Below are 15,178 nucleotides of genomic sequence, written 5' to 3'. Positions count from 1 at the left end.
AAGGGGACAGGGCCTTTCAGACTATTACACCCAGACTTTGGAACAGTCTACCTTCAAATCTCCGTCTCTCTAACACTGTAGAGGTCTTTAAAAATCATCTAAAAACTCACCTTTTCATCCAGGTGTTCCCTCCCTAAATGTTTCTAAAAGATGGCTTTGTTCGGGTTCACACCTTCACTTTGTTTATACTCATGATTTTATTTTCTACGTTTAACACTGCTATTGTTTTTCTGATGTTTTTATTGGTTAGAGGTATTTGCCCTGATCTTTATCATGCTGTACAGCGCTTTGTGATTTATATCTGAGAAAGGCGCTCTATAAATAAACTTTTACTTACTTACTTACTGTTCACTGACATTTTCTGTATAGTACAGTGTTCTGATGTCCATAATAAATATTGGTGTGTGTGTGCTGGTTTCCTGTATGTGTTTATATTCAGGGTCCCGTCTTTTGTCTGCTTATTTTCATCATCAACTTTAGGAAACACCCCCCCCCCCACCCCTTAACCCTGTCTGACACTCACATTACGATGGTGGACTCATATCGCTACCTGGGCACCACCATCACCCAGGACCTCAAATGGGAGCCCACCATCACCACCATCAGAAAAAAGGCCCAGCAGAGGATGTACTTCCTGAGGCAGTTGAAGAAATTCAACCTATCACCACAGTCGATGAGGCAGTTCTACACCGCTATCATCGAGTCCACCCTCACCTCCTCCATCACCGTGTGGTACGTTGGAGCTACCACCAGGGACAAGAAGAGGCTGCAGCGTGTCGTGCGCTCTGCAGAGAAGGTCATTGGCTGCAAACTCCCCTCCATTCAAGATCTGTACACCTCTAGGCGTGCAGGTCGGATAATAGCTGACTCGTCTCACCCTGGACACAGTCTCTTCGACTCGCTCCCATCTGGCAGAAGGCTCAGATCCATTCGGACCAGAACCTCTCGCCACAAAAACAGTTTCTTCCCCTCTGCAGTTGGACTTCTGAATGAACATCCTAGGGCAGCCCACTTAAGTTGATTGGTCCCAGTCACGTGACCCGATGCTGTGCTTGAACCATTCAGCAAACACTCAGATTAGTACCTACACGGGGTAGGTAGCTGCTTCTCTACTTCCTGCCACTTTTTACATTAAAAATTTTATCATGAGTGTTTTATTAGTTCTTATATTTGCTTATCTCTTAATTAATTTTCTTTTCTATCTTACCTTCTGCACCAAAATACCGCAGCAAGATCCTAATGTTGTGACTCGGCACACATATGGCAATAACTTCTGATTCTGATCTCCATGAAGGCTATGCTGCCTTATGTTTCTTCCTCATTTGTGGATTTTATGTTGTTTGTGTCATCGATGTTGTTCAGATGTTCTGTTAGTGTCTCCGTCTGCCCTCTTGGTATGATTTCTAGTACGTCGTCTACGTAGCGTTTCCATAATTCTATTTTGCAGTTTGGGGGTGGGGGGCTGGCTATGGCTTTTTGTTCCAAGTCCTCCATGAAATCCTCTCAAAGGGTGGCTGATAACGGGTTACCTGTGGCGAACAGCCCATAGCAGACTGCCTTGGGAAGAGGGCTGAAAAAACGACCGGTTGTGCACAGGAAAGCTCAAGAGTAGCCAGGTGGGAGCACTCTGTACCCAATCCAGGCGGAGTAGAACCGACGCTGGTGGGGAGGCTCTTTTCATCTTTTCCTCTCACAAAGCAGAGTTCCCACATATGAATGCACCAAAAGGAAAATTCCTGACTGAAACCAAAAACACTGAAATTACGTCAGTGATTAGAACCAGTATTTACGGCTATGAAATAAACAGCATATTAATAAAAACATTGAACTCGTGTGTTTAATGAGGCAAATGTAATCCCTCATCAAGTCCAGAGAGAAACAGTGACAGTCTGCATGAGTACACAAGCTGCTCACACACGATCCAAAGCTTATTTCACCGTGTTCAGGACATGGTGGTAGGGATGGGCATCGTTTGATTCTGAACAATTCCGATTCTGATTCCGATTCCTCGTTTTGATTCCGGTTCCAATCGATGCCCAACCCTACGTGGTGGGTGTAAAAGAAAATGGAGAGAACACCACGAGTCGTGACAGATGTAGCGGGAAGACAAAACGCTGGGCAGGTGTGATGGATGTGAAACAGAGAATAACTGACATGAATATTCCAGCGATCGTGATAAAACAGCATCACTAAAGGTGAAGACCCTAACCCTAACCCACTTTTCTACTATTTTATTAAGTACTGAGCAAGTTCCCACAAGAGGGCGAAGCGAGACCGGGTTCAGCCGTGTTGTTTCGGTGATTTAGCCGAACCTCTCCCAACCTAGCTTCCACTGAGTTCAATCACTGTTTCCTCAAAGCTGGAAGAGACTCCTGCCAGCTTCCATCTGATGCCACAGCACAGGTGGAGGTCCTGAAGCCTCTCTCCTCAGAGCGTCTCACTGAGCAGCAGCTGCACAGAAACATTCTCACATGCTCCATCAGAGTTCTTCCCAGGATGGACGAGTCGTTCCAAGTCCAGCGAAGCAGCCTCTATGGAAGTCTCTTCAGCTTGCACAGGTAGATGGGTCCAAAGTTAGCAGCCAGGTGTGGGATGACCATCTCACCCAGGTGGAGCTCAGGAGCAAAATGAAAGGTGTTTCTAAACTTCTGCACGAGAGGCTTCAAACTGACGACCTGACGGGAGAAATGAGAGGAACAAGGACAAGATGTGGTGCTTATTGAAGTCTGGATCCACCTGAAGGAGGTGGCCATCACCACGTGTTCCACTCACCTGAAGCTGGATGCCATGTTTCTCCTGAGCAAAGTGAACAGCCTGTTCCACCACACTCAGGTTCTGGTTCTGAGAGAGCGTGCAGGTGGAATAAACGATCTCCCCTCCAGGACGGGCTGCTGCGATCCCCGCTCTGCAGCAGAGCACATGTTATAGCTCCACATGAAGAAGTAGTCTACACAACACACCTGTGGGAGGTTCTTCACACCCAACCGTCTCACAGGAAGAGACCTCAGCGCTTTTATTCTCCACAGTTTCACCGTCTTCCAGAATGGACAGGGCATGGGCGGACGGACGGACGGATTACACTCATGACAACTCTGAGGGGGCTGAATCTTTGTGACTCTTCTGTTTAAGAGTATTAAAGGATCAGAGCCACGAGCTAGGCCTGAGAGCTAGCTCCGGGGAAAGGCCTGGGCCTCCCGTTAATAGATGTTCGGTCATTTCGACTCTGAACGTTCGTTTTTCTCTGTGTTCGGATGTTAATCATGGGAGTAGCTGGACAAGCTGCAGTAACAGACCATCCAAGCAGTTTCTGCATCATTTTCATCAGTGAGTAAAATCATATTTCTGTACTTTGTTTTGCTGCTTGGGGGAAATGATGTGAATTTAAAGACCAAGTCACCCCCAAATCAACTTTATTAGCTGGTAAACTATAAGGAGTGTGTGATCGTGCTGCAGACACATGTAGTGAATAATGTGGTGCTTTCGTGCATCTTAGTTCAGATTTAAATACTCTGCCTCAAACGGTCTTCAGGTTAAAACTGCTCTGCATTTGAATTTAAATCCGCCATCGCCATTGGCTAAGAGGTACCCTATGACATTAGCTGGTACAGTATGATGTCACAATGTCTTTGTGAGCCTGTGTGTGTGTATTTGTTAGCAGCTCAGCCCTCTCGGTTTGCCAGGCAGCAGCATTTGTTGCATTTTTCAAACAGGAAGTGGGAGTGGAGCGACTGCCTGGCTTCCATGTCAGGATGTCGTTTAGCTGCTTTGGTGCGGATCTCTGAGGGAGACGACAGAAACACTGCTGCTCTTTGAGTTGATTTTAGAGTCGCTTTACCACGTTTCTCTCGCCAAAAGTGCCCAAAAACCTTTGTTAGCTTGAGTTAGCATGTAGCTAATCTCCGACCGAGGCGTGAGCTTGCTTAAGCGGCCAGGGTGCCTGGCCCTGATTGCTGTGGTCGGAGACTCTGCTTGCGCCTAACCCTGACCCATCCAGCATGGCTACAGCCTTAGCGGCCACATGGGTCAGCTAGCCTAGAACTCCTTCTTAGCTTCTGTGATTAGCCAAGTTAGCTAGTAGCTACATTGGTTCATTTGTTCCAACCGTAACAGCTCCACCTCTTTTCCCATTTTTGGCTTGTCTGGGCGTGACGAGACGTGTGACACGGCCAAAACAGCGGTGGTGGGAACCTCCCATTTTATTCCACAGCCATATTAATCCAGCCAATGGGCGATCCGTGTATTTATATGATGATGGTGGAAGCAAAGCGGGTCTGTGTGTCCAGAACTTTCTAACTTCTAACTTACAGCAGCAGCTCCAGTTGGAGCTGCGGGAGCCTCCTCCTCTCCCCCGTCCTGCTCTTACTGAAGATGTTGTTGTCGTCCTCCGTGAGCGAGTGTCTGTCTGTGGTGCAGGGAACATCGACCAGGACCTGAACTCAGATAAACACACGTCTGTGATCATTTAGCTGTGGGCACCTTTAACATTATCACCAGGATGAAGTTTACAGACTCTGTCAAAGGTCTCTCTCTCCATCTCCCCCCACATGGTGCCGTCAAATGAGGTGATTCGAAGATTCTCATCAGTCAGAAACTGTTTAGGAACGTAGCTGTGGAGGACCTTTCTCAGCCGCGATGTTCGAGACATTGAGGAGTCATTTATGCATAAATACCCTGTGAAATAAACAAAATGGTGGAACTCAACTTTCTGCTGTTAAATCCAGACAAGGCTGAAGTTCTCATCTTTGGACCAGAACCTCAGAAAAGAAAACTGCTCACCTGATCTGAATGGCATTAAATTAGTCTCCGATAACCAAATAAAAAAATGTTATCTTTGACCGCGACTCGCCCTTCAAATCCAACGTTGAACAAGTTTGTAGGATTTCCTTCTTCCACCTCTGGAATACTGCTGAGATTACCATACCCCTTTGTTTATAGAGGCTTTTAAAACTGCATTACAACCAACCAAAGCACTGCACACAGGGTCCGAAATTAACACTCGCCAAATGCGAGTAAATTGCTCCATTTGGCGAGTAAATGTTTGAGCTCTACCTGCCACCTGGCGAGTAAATGTTTGCACCAAATTAGTTATGTTTATCAGTCATCTTCCATGGATGTCTGATACTCCTCCCGCCTGCATGCAACGTACACAAACGTACGCGAAACATGAACGCCGCATCCAACGTCATTTCCACCTATCCCATTCAATCAGTTTATCAAGTTAGCCGTTAGCTTCGTGTTAAAACTAGCGGTGAAATGTGGCGGTTTTTAACGAGTCAGCCAGCCTTCCAAAAGAAAACTCGTCGAACTGGAAGAAAAACCACCAGGACCAGTGGCAGCCAGAAGACTTTGTGAAAAGTGGCGAAGTGGAGATGGTGGAGTCGTGAGACAATGGCTACATTATGATGACCACGTAGCGTTGCTGCCTTTCACAGACACTTTTTCTGCTCGTGCTGCAAACAGGATAGCCGTCTTCTATAAACTGTCTCTCGGCATTCTTCAAATATCCAAAAAATGCCCATACTTCCGACTTTGTCTTCTTTGAGGGATAATAAATGTCCCAAGTGCCGTCTCCTCCTTTGGCCATTATTTCAGCTTTAGCTTAAAGAAAGTTTTGGTCGTAAACAACAAATTGCGCATGTGCCGCCGGCAACTTCAGATGATACGGTGGCTGGTAAGGGTCACCGCGCCTACACCGCAGCCACGGTAATCCACCGAGATAATATTTTTTTAAAAAAAACAAGACGGTTGTTATTATTGTCAACTTTTTTACCGGGGTTTACCGCTACACCGGTTACCGTGACAACCCTAGCCCTGACACACTTTCAGATCTTCTCATGGTGCAGCCGTGTTCTCCAGAGATCAAGGACTAGGACCCAAATGAGGCTGTAATGCTTTGGCACAAAGACGGTGTCAGAAGCAGGAGGCCAGACTTCATGGACAGAGAAAACAAGGAGTCTGACTAGATTTCAATGAAAGAGTTCATAAAAACATCTGTAAAAATAAATAAATAAATAGTAAAATGACAAAAGAGTTGTTTTCCTTATAAATTGATGTTTTAATTATTTTGTCACTCTGTTTGGAATCAACATAATATAGAATTACATGCTTTAGGTGGATCTAAATCATTTAGGATTTTGGCAGGTAGATTTTCATCATCTACCGGCCAAGTTGGCCGGTGAGTAAAACATTTTATTTCGGACCCTGACTTCACATAATAAAATACAGGCAGAAATAGTCCAAAAACCATTAATAAGAACAACAAAGTACAACTAATAACACATAGTAAATCCACTGATTTAAAACTGAACAACCAAGCTAGGACTAAAGGATGACTAAATATGAGCTAATGCTTTCTGGTTAAGGAGTTGAAGGCCAGGGAGAAGTAGTGTGTTTTCAGGCATGATTTAAAATGCCTCACCGCCTCTCGCCTAACCTGGAGAGGTGGTGAGTTCCACAGATTTGGGGCACAGATAGAAAAAACCCTTTACCTACAGGTCTTCAAATGTGCCTTAAGGAATATTAGAAGCATCCTTTCCAGGACTGATGCTGAAAAACTAGTTCATGCATTTATTACATCAAGACTGGATTACTGTAATCCATTACTCTCAGGAAGTCCACAGAATGTAGTTAAAAGTCTTCAGCTTGTCCAAAATGCTGCAGCTAGAGTTCTGATGAGAATTAAAAAGAGATATCATATCTCTCCTGTCTTAGCTTCCCTACATTGGCTACCTGTTAAATTCAGAATAGATTTGAAGATCCTTCATCTCACATATAAAGCTCTTAATAATCAAGCTCCACCATAGAGTACGTTTACATGCAGCCAATATCCGGGTTATGATCGGGTTAAGGTCGGGATTCGGGTTTCTGAGTTGATCAGAATAACCCGTTTACAAGCATAAATAGAAAGAGTTACCTCTAACTTGCATAACCCGATGTAAATGCGGACGTTGGGGTAGCGTCAGGACGTGTGGACTATGTCCAGATGCAATATGCGTCATTTCCGGTTCTTCTTGTTCCGGTATCCGTGAAAACAACAACATGTTTCCCAGTTCGGAAGAGATAGCGACCGCGTTTGTTTGCGCTTTAGTTTCCTCGTCACTCAAAGTGTGGTGCTGTGCCGCGACTCGCCATGTTGCTCCCAACCTGTTGTTTACTTCCGGTGTTCTGGCGCATACAAGACGTCTCGCTACTCAAAAGACCAAGATTCCTTGCGAACAGAGCATGCGCAGAACACACGCTTTGATGGGGATATCCCGGTATGCGTTTTCACGACCAAACATTCGGGTTAGAAAAGGGTTACCCCAGGTGTAGCAACCGGGTTTTTAAAAACCCGGTTATGAGCATATCCGGGTTTTTGGCGGTGTTTACATGGACCTACAGAACCGGGTTATTGTGAATATTCGGGTTTTAAAAGGGTTACTGGCTGCATGTAAACGCACTGATACATCAGTGATCTGATTGTTCCATATGTTCCTAACCGAGCACTTCACTCTCAGACTGCAGGTCTACTGGTGGTTCCCAGAATATCTAAAATTAGGATGGGAGGCAGATCTTTTAGTTATCAGGCTCCTCTCCTGTGGAACCAGCTCCCAGCTTTAGTCCGTGAGGCAGACACCTTGTCTACTTTTAAGAATAGGCTTAAAACATTTTTATTTGATAGGGCCTATAGTTAAAATCTGATGTTAGCCTAGATCTGGACAAGTGGGGGAGTAGAGGGAGGTGGAGTGTACAGTCGGTAAAGACGGCTCTCCCTTGCCCTGCCTCCAACATGCCTCCATCTAAATAGGATAGATTATCCAGAGTTATCTCTGTAGTTATGCTGCTATAGGCTTAGACTGCTGGAGGATACACTGACCATTTTTCACACTCTACTGCTTTCTTCTACAACACATATGTCAGACTCAAGGCCCACGGGCCAGATGCGGCCCGCGGAGCATTTTTATGTGGCCCGCGAGATAATTATCAAAAATATATTAAAACTGGCCCGCTGGCCAATGATACCGCAAAGACTTCAACTCCCATGATGCTTTGCGGCGTCAGCGCGGAGCCGATGCGCCCCCTCCTTTGTGTTTTTCAGCGCCTGCTGCCGGTCTCTGCAGCTCCGCTGTCTCGGACAAACTACACTCCTCTCACTCAGCGCCGAGTTCACTCAGCTGTTTTCTGACGTTGAAGCCCAGAAACGGAGATTCTAGCTGCTCAGTAATGTGTTCACGACTGAAAGAGAAAGTTTTCCAGCTAACGTCCAGACAGAGCTGATATAACTCCAGCGAGCAGCGACACGCTCAAACCAGCACGGCTCTGTGGTTGTGTTTCCTCCCCGACACACACCGACGTGGTCAAGCTGCTCAGACATGTTCATCAGCACAAACCTATGTGAGCACCTGTTGTCATCTAATGTTGTCATTATTATGATGAAGATGAACAAAACAACAGGAGTCTCCTCCTCAGCTCAGATCAACCCCATGATGCAGGTATCTGGCTGGAACAGGTGAGCATCACAGTAAACCAGTGGAGCAAACTGAGCTTTAAATATGTTGGTTTGATGCTCTTTTTCTGCTCCAAAACATGAAAGTTAACAGGTGAGATGTTGCATTTTCATTTAAGATAAAATGATATTTTTATTTAGTTGTTGGCCCGTGAGAAAAGATTTAACCTACAGTAAACAGGAAGTGGAAAGGCTGCAGATGGATGACTAGAATAGAAAATCCCTTTATTGTTCCTCAGTGGGGAAAGCTAGACGTCACAGCAGCGATGACACGTATTACAGGAGAAAAAAGGAGAATAAAAAATAAGAAAAATGAATAAACAAGAAAACATAAATCCTGAATAGATTTATAAAATGCTGATTATACCACAAGTAATGAATACCACTGATGCCTTTCTGACTTGCTCGAGTGTAATTTGGTTATTCCACATTTAGTGTTAATGCAGAAATAAGTTTGTTTCCAAATTTAAAGGTTCAAAATTGCATATATGTTGATAAAGAAAATGTGCTAATTTGCGTCACTTTTTCAAAAAATATTAAGTTTGGCCCTCGACTCCGTCCCAGAGTTTCATTTCGGCCCCGTGTGAGTTTGAGTTTGACACCCCTGGTCTACAATCTGCTCTTTAACTGTACTAGTTCCTGCTATTTCAGCTGTTAACTTTATTTTTATGGCTGCTTATACTGAGCCAGGATCATCTGGAGGTTTCTTCCTGTTAAAAGGGAGTTTTCCTCTCCACTGTCGCTGCATGCTTGCTTAGTATGAGGATTGCTGTAAAGACTCTGACACTAGTCAGTGACTCGATGCAACCTGCTGGTTCCTTATATAGGAAACTTGTTACTGACTGGCTTAATGACCTGACCTGTACTGTATGTTTACCATGTGAAGGTCCTTGAGACGACTCTGGTCCTGATTTGGTGCTTTAGAAATAAACTGAATTGAACAGCAGGAGAAAAATCACCACGTAAGAATCTGGTGAGGAGTTCACTCACTGATCAGCTGAGTCTGGAGCAGAGCAAGGGTCTTCCCACCAGGAGCAGCGCAGAGATCCAGGACTGTGTGACCCTTCTGGACATCCAGCGCGAGACAAGGCAGTATGGATGCAGCGTCCATCAGGTAGTACCCCAACAGGCCATACCTGTCCGGCCTTTGATGGATAGAAGGAACTCGGATGAGACTGGACTGGATGATGACACCTGATTAGGACTCATCCTCACCTTGCAGGCTTGAACCGTGTGACATCCCCTCTTGGAAACACGAAGCACTTTAGGTGTGGACTAAGCTGTGGAGGGTACTGCTGCTGACTAAGAAACTCCAGTGATGTCATAGAAACCTCACACGACCCTTCTTCAGCCCCGAATACCAGGCCTGCAGAAAAGATGACAACGGTTCAGCTAATCGCCAAATTTAAACTTTTCAATTCAATTCAGTTTATTTCTGTAGCTCCACATCAGGACCAGTCGTCTCAAGGACCTTCACACAGTAAACACTCCAACACAGGTCAGGTCATTAAAGCTGCTTTCCGGAGGTTTCCTCTTTCAGAAATTATGCATGATTTGTCAGAAATCCGGAAAAGTGATGATCTCATCATGTCCTGTGATGTAATACATGCAATACGTCTTTTTTTTGTTTGCTAAGCACGCCCCCTGCCCGGCAGAGCTCCGTGCAATAGGAAGCTGAGCGCCGACCAGAACTAACCAATAGCGTTAGACTTCTGCTTAGACCTCGGCTGATGCAGAGTTGATGAACTTTTCACGGACAAGTAAGTCTCTAAAACATGAATATGAGAACACAACATGACATGAGAGTAAAACTCGTACAACAACATGTTTTAGCTCCGTTTGTCGCTACAGAAGCACGTTTATAAACAGAAACGTGAAGTCGTCATCTTAAAAAACAGAGGAACAGCAGCTTTGTGTGATACGCTTGTCAGCCACTAGATGGTGCCATCGGATAAGAGAAATACTCCGGAAAGAAGCTTTTAGCCAATCAGTAACAAGTTTCCTATATAAGGAACCAGCAGGTTGCATCGAGTCACTGACTAGTGTCAGAGTCTTTACAGCAATCCTCATACTAAGCAAGCATGCAGCGACAGTGGAGAGGAAAACTCCCTTTTAACAGGAAGAAACCTCCAGATGATCCTGGCTCAGTATAAGCAGCCATCCTCCACGACTCTCACACACACACACACACACACACACACACACACACACACACACACACACACACACACACACACACACACACACACACACACACACACACACACACACACACACACAGACAAAGTAATGTGTCTACAGTTATATTGTGAAGTCTTAGTAAATATTCTATGTGGTGAAAGATAAACTTTATTGTATTTATCCTAGTGGTTCTATAATTAAACGGGTAAACTAGTAGTAGCACATCCAACGTCAAGGACAACAAAAAGTTATTATCAGGAGAGGGAGAATGTTTAAGTGGTTAGCAGCAGTGTGCTAGACGATGGCCCCCTCCATGAGGCCACCACAGCTCAGCAGAACATCGTTGTAGCTTCTTCTGGGGAGAAAAACACTTAGAGAGAAAATAAAGTTAACTGTCGGCTAACTGAGTGCAGCAGCAGAGCAGTCGGATCCAAGCCGACTCGCTATGATTTAAGTAAGTGGTGTAAAAACCAAACACAGGCCTAACTCTGACAGAACCTACAGGCCACCATCAAAATGCCCAAAATGATTGTTTTGCTATTTTTCTTTTTTTATTACAATTTAAACCTGACAAGAATCGCTCCCTGGGCTGTCACCTCACTGTGGAGGGGGGGTTTGAGTCTCAATGATCCTAGGAGCTAAGTGGTCTGAGGCTTAATGCCTCTGGTAGGGTCACCCCTGGCAAACAGGTCCTAGGTGAGCAGCCCACAGACCCTCATGAAGAAAAATGTACAAGGAAACCGCATTCCCTCGCCCAGACGCGGGTCCCTGGGCCCCCCTCTGGAGACAGGCCTGCAGGCAGGGCAAGCTGACGAGCGCCTGGTGGCCAGGCTGAGTACAGCCTGAAGAGGAAACATGGGTCCCACTTCCCTCACCCCTCGTGAGAGGGGCCAGAGGGGTCAGGTGCAATGTGTGACGGGTGGCAGCGGAAGGCGGGGACCTTGGTGGTCTGATCCTCGGCTACGGAAGCTAGCTCTCGGTACGTGGACGGTCTCCTCTCTGGTGGGGAAGGAGCCTGAGTGGTTCTGACTAGATATGCATTAGAACATTTAGGCAGCCTAGTTAACCATCGTCATTTCCCCGTCCAACCCAAAGGGTTCAGATGAAGGCAGCTGGACTTCCTTGGTTTCCTGAAGACGTTTCTCTTCTCATCTGAGGAGCATTGTCAGTTCTAACTGGAATATGGAGGAGTCAAGCTTATAAGTCTGTTGTTGTCTAACGAGCAGAAACTACTCTGAGTACCCCTCCTCTCTACCCCCGATGAGTCGTTGTGTTGGTTAGAGACAGGAAGGTGTGGCCTAGACTGAAACTGCTTAGGAACGAAATCCAAAGCTGCATTACAGGTACTGGAAAGGTGAGATCTAAGCCACGCCCCTATTTAAAGTAGGTTTTTTAATGTTCAACATCGATTGCTTCTTTTACTCCTCTCTCACACCGTCTATCTTCTCTGGAGTGGAGGGGTACTCAGAGTAGTTTCTGCTCGCTGAATAACAGCAGACAGCTACAGCTGATAAGCTTGATTTTCCCATATTCCAGCCTGAACTGACAAAGCTCCTGGGATGAGAAGAGGAACGTCTTCAGGAAACCAAAGAAGTCCAGCTGAACCCTTTGGGATTGTCTAACATGATTTAACTACGTCTTTGTTTGGCGACACATGACTAAACGTGAGCATCTCTCTTCCTGTGCTGCTGAGAAAATGTTCTACCACTTTTGAGCTGCAGGTGAGGGCCACACATGGCCCCCAGGCCACCCTTCAGACCCCCCTTCAGTAAAGGCTCACATACGGTCCTGGTGGCTGATGAAGTCTCTGCATCCCTGAACCTGGAGGTCTTCCAGCACCAGATCGTGGGAGAAACTATTGAGCAGCGCTCCGTACTTCCTCTCTGACAGCAGGGCAACTCGAACCGACGGCCACAGTGGTCCTAGCTGAGCGCCGTAGGAGGAGTCAAAGTGCTGCAGGGCCAGGCGGGTGGGGGGGTGCTTAGGCTGGGTGGCGGCCTGTCCAAAGAGAAACCTAACATTAGTGTGAAATTTGACTTCAGGGTTGCTGTTACTTTACCGGTGTGACCTGTATTTCACCATGGGGACAACCTGAAGCCTCGAACAGTGAGGAGAATCTAGAAAGTTCCTGTCTGCTGGCACAAGATAGTGTCTATGTGTTAGAGAGGCCCCAAACCACAGTGGGATGGCGTCGGTGAGACCCTCCTCATGACATGCCACAACTCCATGGCCGGTTTTGATGCCTCATGTGTGTGTGTGTGTGTGGGGGGGGGCACACTCCCAATCAAGAGATCTAATCCTCCGGTTAAGAGGAGGACGTGGCTCCACACACGGTGCACGTGAGTTTCACCGAGCAGGCAGCCTACAGCACCCAGCATGAAAAACCTTTGGTGTGTTTTTGCTACGGTGGGTTGTAGTACACCTCCACGGCCGCGTGGTGGTGCACGCAGCTGCTTCAGTGTCTGCAGAAGAATAAACACTAAAGGGACTGCGTCCCCCGGTGGACTACATTCAGGCAGTAAGCCACCATGATCAGAATAGTTTCAGAAAAATGACCAAAAACAGAAATACCAAGAACCTACATTTTGTAAAACAGTAAATGTAAAATAGGATGGGCGATGTTAAAGACAGCTCAAGTATAAAACATAAGCAGTGCTTTACTTTTTAAACTAGCCAGCTAGACGTCGTGTTTCAGGCATTATTTATCAGGTGTTTGCTTCCTGAGCAGCGGCACGTCTGTCAAACGCACCGTTCCGCTGCTGTACTAGTTTACGCTGATGTAGGGCTTCGTACCGTACCCATTTCTCTTTCACTCGGTTCCGTCGAGGCGTCAGCCTGATCAGCTCGCAGACTTTTCTAAAGAAAACTGGAAACCTGTTCAAGAGCAGCGCCATGATCCCGTCCGTCAGCTTTTCCAGTCCGGCTCTAATCCTGTGTTCCAAACAAGGTTCCGAGTCGCTCACGCTCCGTCTCCTCAGAAGAGGACTTAGACCATCATTTTTGTGCAATTTTATACAAATATTTTGGTTAGATTTTCATGCCTGGCTTTGTTCTAGTGGGATGCAAATTGCCCCATTTACCTTAAATATGATAATGTTTGGAGTGTTTTTGACAGAAAAGAAAGTTAGTTATGGTGTTAATGTGTTATTAATTTTGTGTAAACAATTTATACATAAATGTCGATTTTTTTCAGACCAAACCAACTCTAGCCTATTGGAAAAACGACTTAAAATTATTAGTTAATCTTTGAATTTAGTCAAAAGGAAAAAGGTTGGTTTGTTTATTTCCTTTGTAGAAGATTTTGAGTTAGTAAATTAATAATCTGTTAATTATGTGACCCCATCTTTAGATTTTATTTTTTATTTTTTTCATATACGTGAAAATGTTTAATATGCATGTAATGATTATCTTTTGAATATATAATGTAAGGTGCATTTTGTTTGTATGTTATCTTCTCTAATAAAAAAAAAGCTCCGTCTCCTCCATTTCCGGTCGGCTCGTTGGTCGCCGGAAGCGTAATTTGGAGCGTTACATGTCCCCATGTCCCGACACATAGATATGTATGTAACATATCTATGTTTACATTAATACATACACATGAATATAAACACAGATATTAATATAAACATATCTATGTTTATATTTATGTGTATATATGAATATAAACATAGATATGTTTATATTAATATCTGTGTTTATATTTATGTGTATATATTAATATAAACATAGATATGTTTATATTAATATCTATGTTTATATTTATGTGTATATATGTTTATATACAATTCTATGTCTGCAATTGTGTCCAAACTCAGGGGCTGCTCTCGAGTAGCGGTCCTCACGGGTCTCAGGAGAACATGTTCTTCCATGACCGGTTAGACCGGATTTAACAGCTTTTGTTTTTATTGCAATTTCTCATGGAAACAACAACAAATATAGCAACATGCAAGGCATGAATCCTAACAGTAAAAAAAAAAGAAAAAACACAAGTTTAAAAAACAAAAAGAGGCACTTGTAAGTGAAAAGTGTTGCAGGATCAAAAACCTGTTAGCAGCAGGACAAATGGCTTCTGCAGCTGCATTGGAGTTTTAATGTGGATAAGAAGAAGACGAAGAAGAAAATATCATTTCTATAGCGCTTCTCAAGATAAAAAATTTTAAATATAAAAATAATTCAGAAAATGATTAAAAATATATTTAAAATGAGCAAAAATAGACAGTTGTGGTTATAAAATGTTAAGAAAGAGAGAGAGTGAACAAGAAAGAGGGAAATCAGTGGATCCTGAGGAAGGTGGAATAGGTGGGGAGAGCAGAACAAGGAGGATGAAGAAGGTCACACCAAAACCTGAACAGGTGAGTCTTCAGCTGCTTTTTAAAGGAGACCACTGAGTCCACTGATCTCAGGCTCAGGGGGAGAGAGGTCCAGAGTCTGGGGGCCACAGCAGCAGATGATCTGTCACCTTTGACCTTTAGCCTGGTGCTGCACGACCAGTAGGGTTTGGTCACTGGACCT

General features: G+C 44.9%; 1 protein-coding gene across 1 annotated transcript; it reads right to left on the bottom strand.

Annotated features, from left to right (window-relative positions):
- Positions 1-2,310: 2,310 nt before the first annotated feature.
- Positions 2,311-13,611, bottom strand: nsun4 (NOP2/Sun RNA methyltransferase 4). The gene is made up of 8 exons (XM_015942216.3): positions 13,465-13,611; positions 12,451-12,664; positions 9,701-9,851; positions 9,476-9,630; positions 4,511-4,671; positions 4,306-4,430; positions 2,773-2,905; positions 2,311-2,675 (listed from the first exon to the last, which is right to left on the bottom strand). The coding sequence occupies exons 1-8, from the start codon at positions 13,558-13,560 to the stop codon at positions 2,532-2,534; spliced, it is 1,179 nt and encodes a 392-aa protein (XP_015797702.3). The 5' UTR covers positions 13,561-13,611; the 3' UTR covers positions 2,311-2,531.
- Positions 13,612-15,178: the final 1,567 nt, after the last annotated feature.

The sequence above is a fragment of the Nothobranchius furzeri genome, chromosome 11 (genome assembly GCF_043380555.1).
Source record: "Nothobranchius furzeri strain GRZ-AD chromosome 11, NfurGRZ-RIMD1, whole genome shotgun sequence".
In the NCBI taxonomy this organism is placed as follows: Eukaryota; Metazoa; Chordata; class Actinopteri; order Cyprinodontiformes; family Nothobranchiidae; genus Nothobranchius; species Nothobranchius furzeri.
The sequence above is the reverse complement of the archived record's forward strand: the minus strand, read 5'-3'. Positions and strand labels throughout refer to the sequence as shown.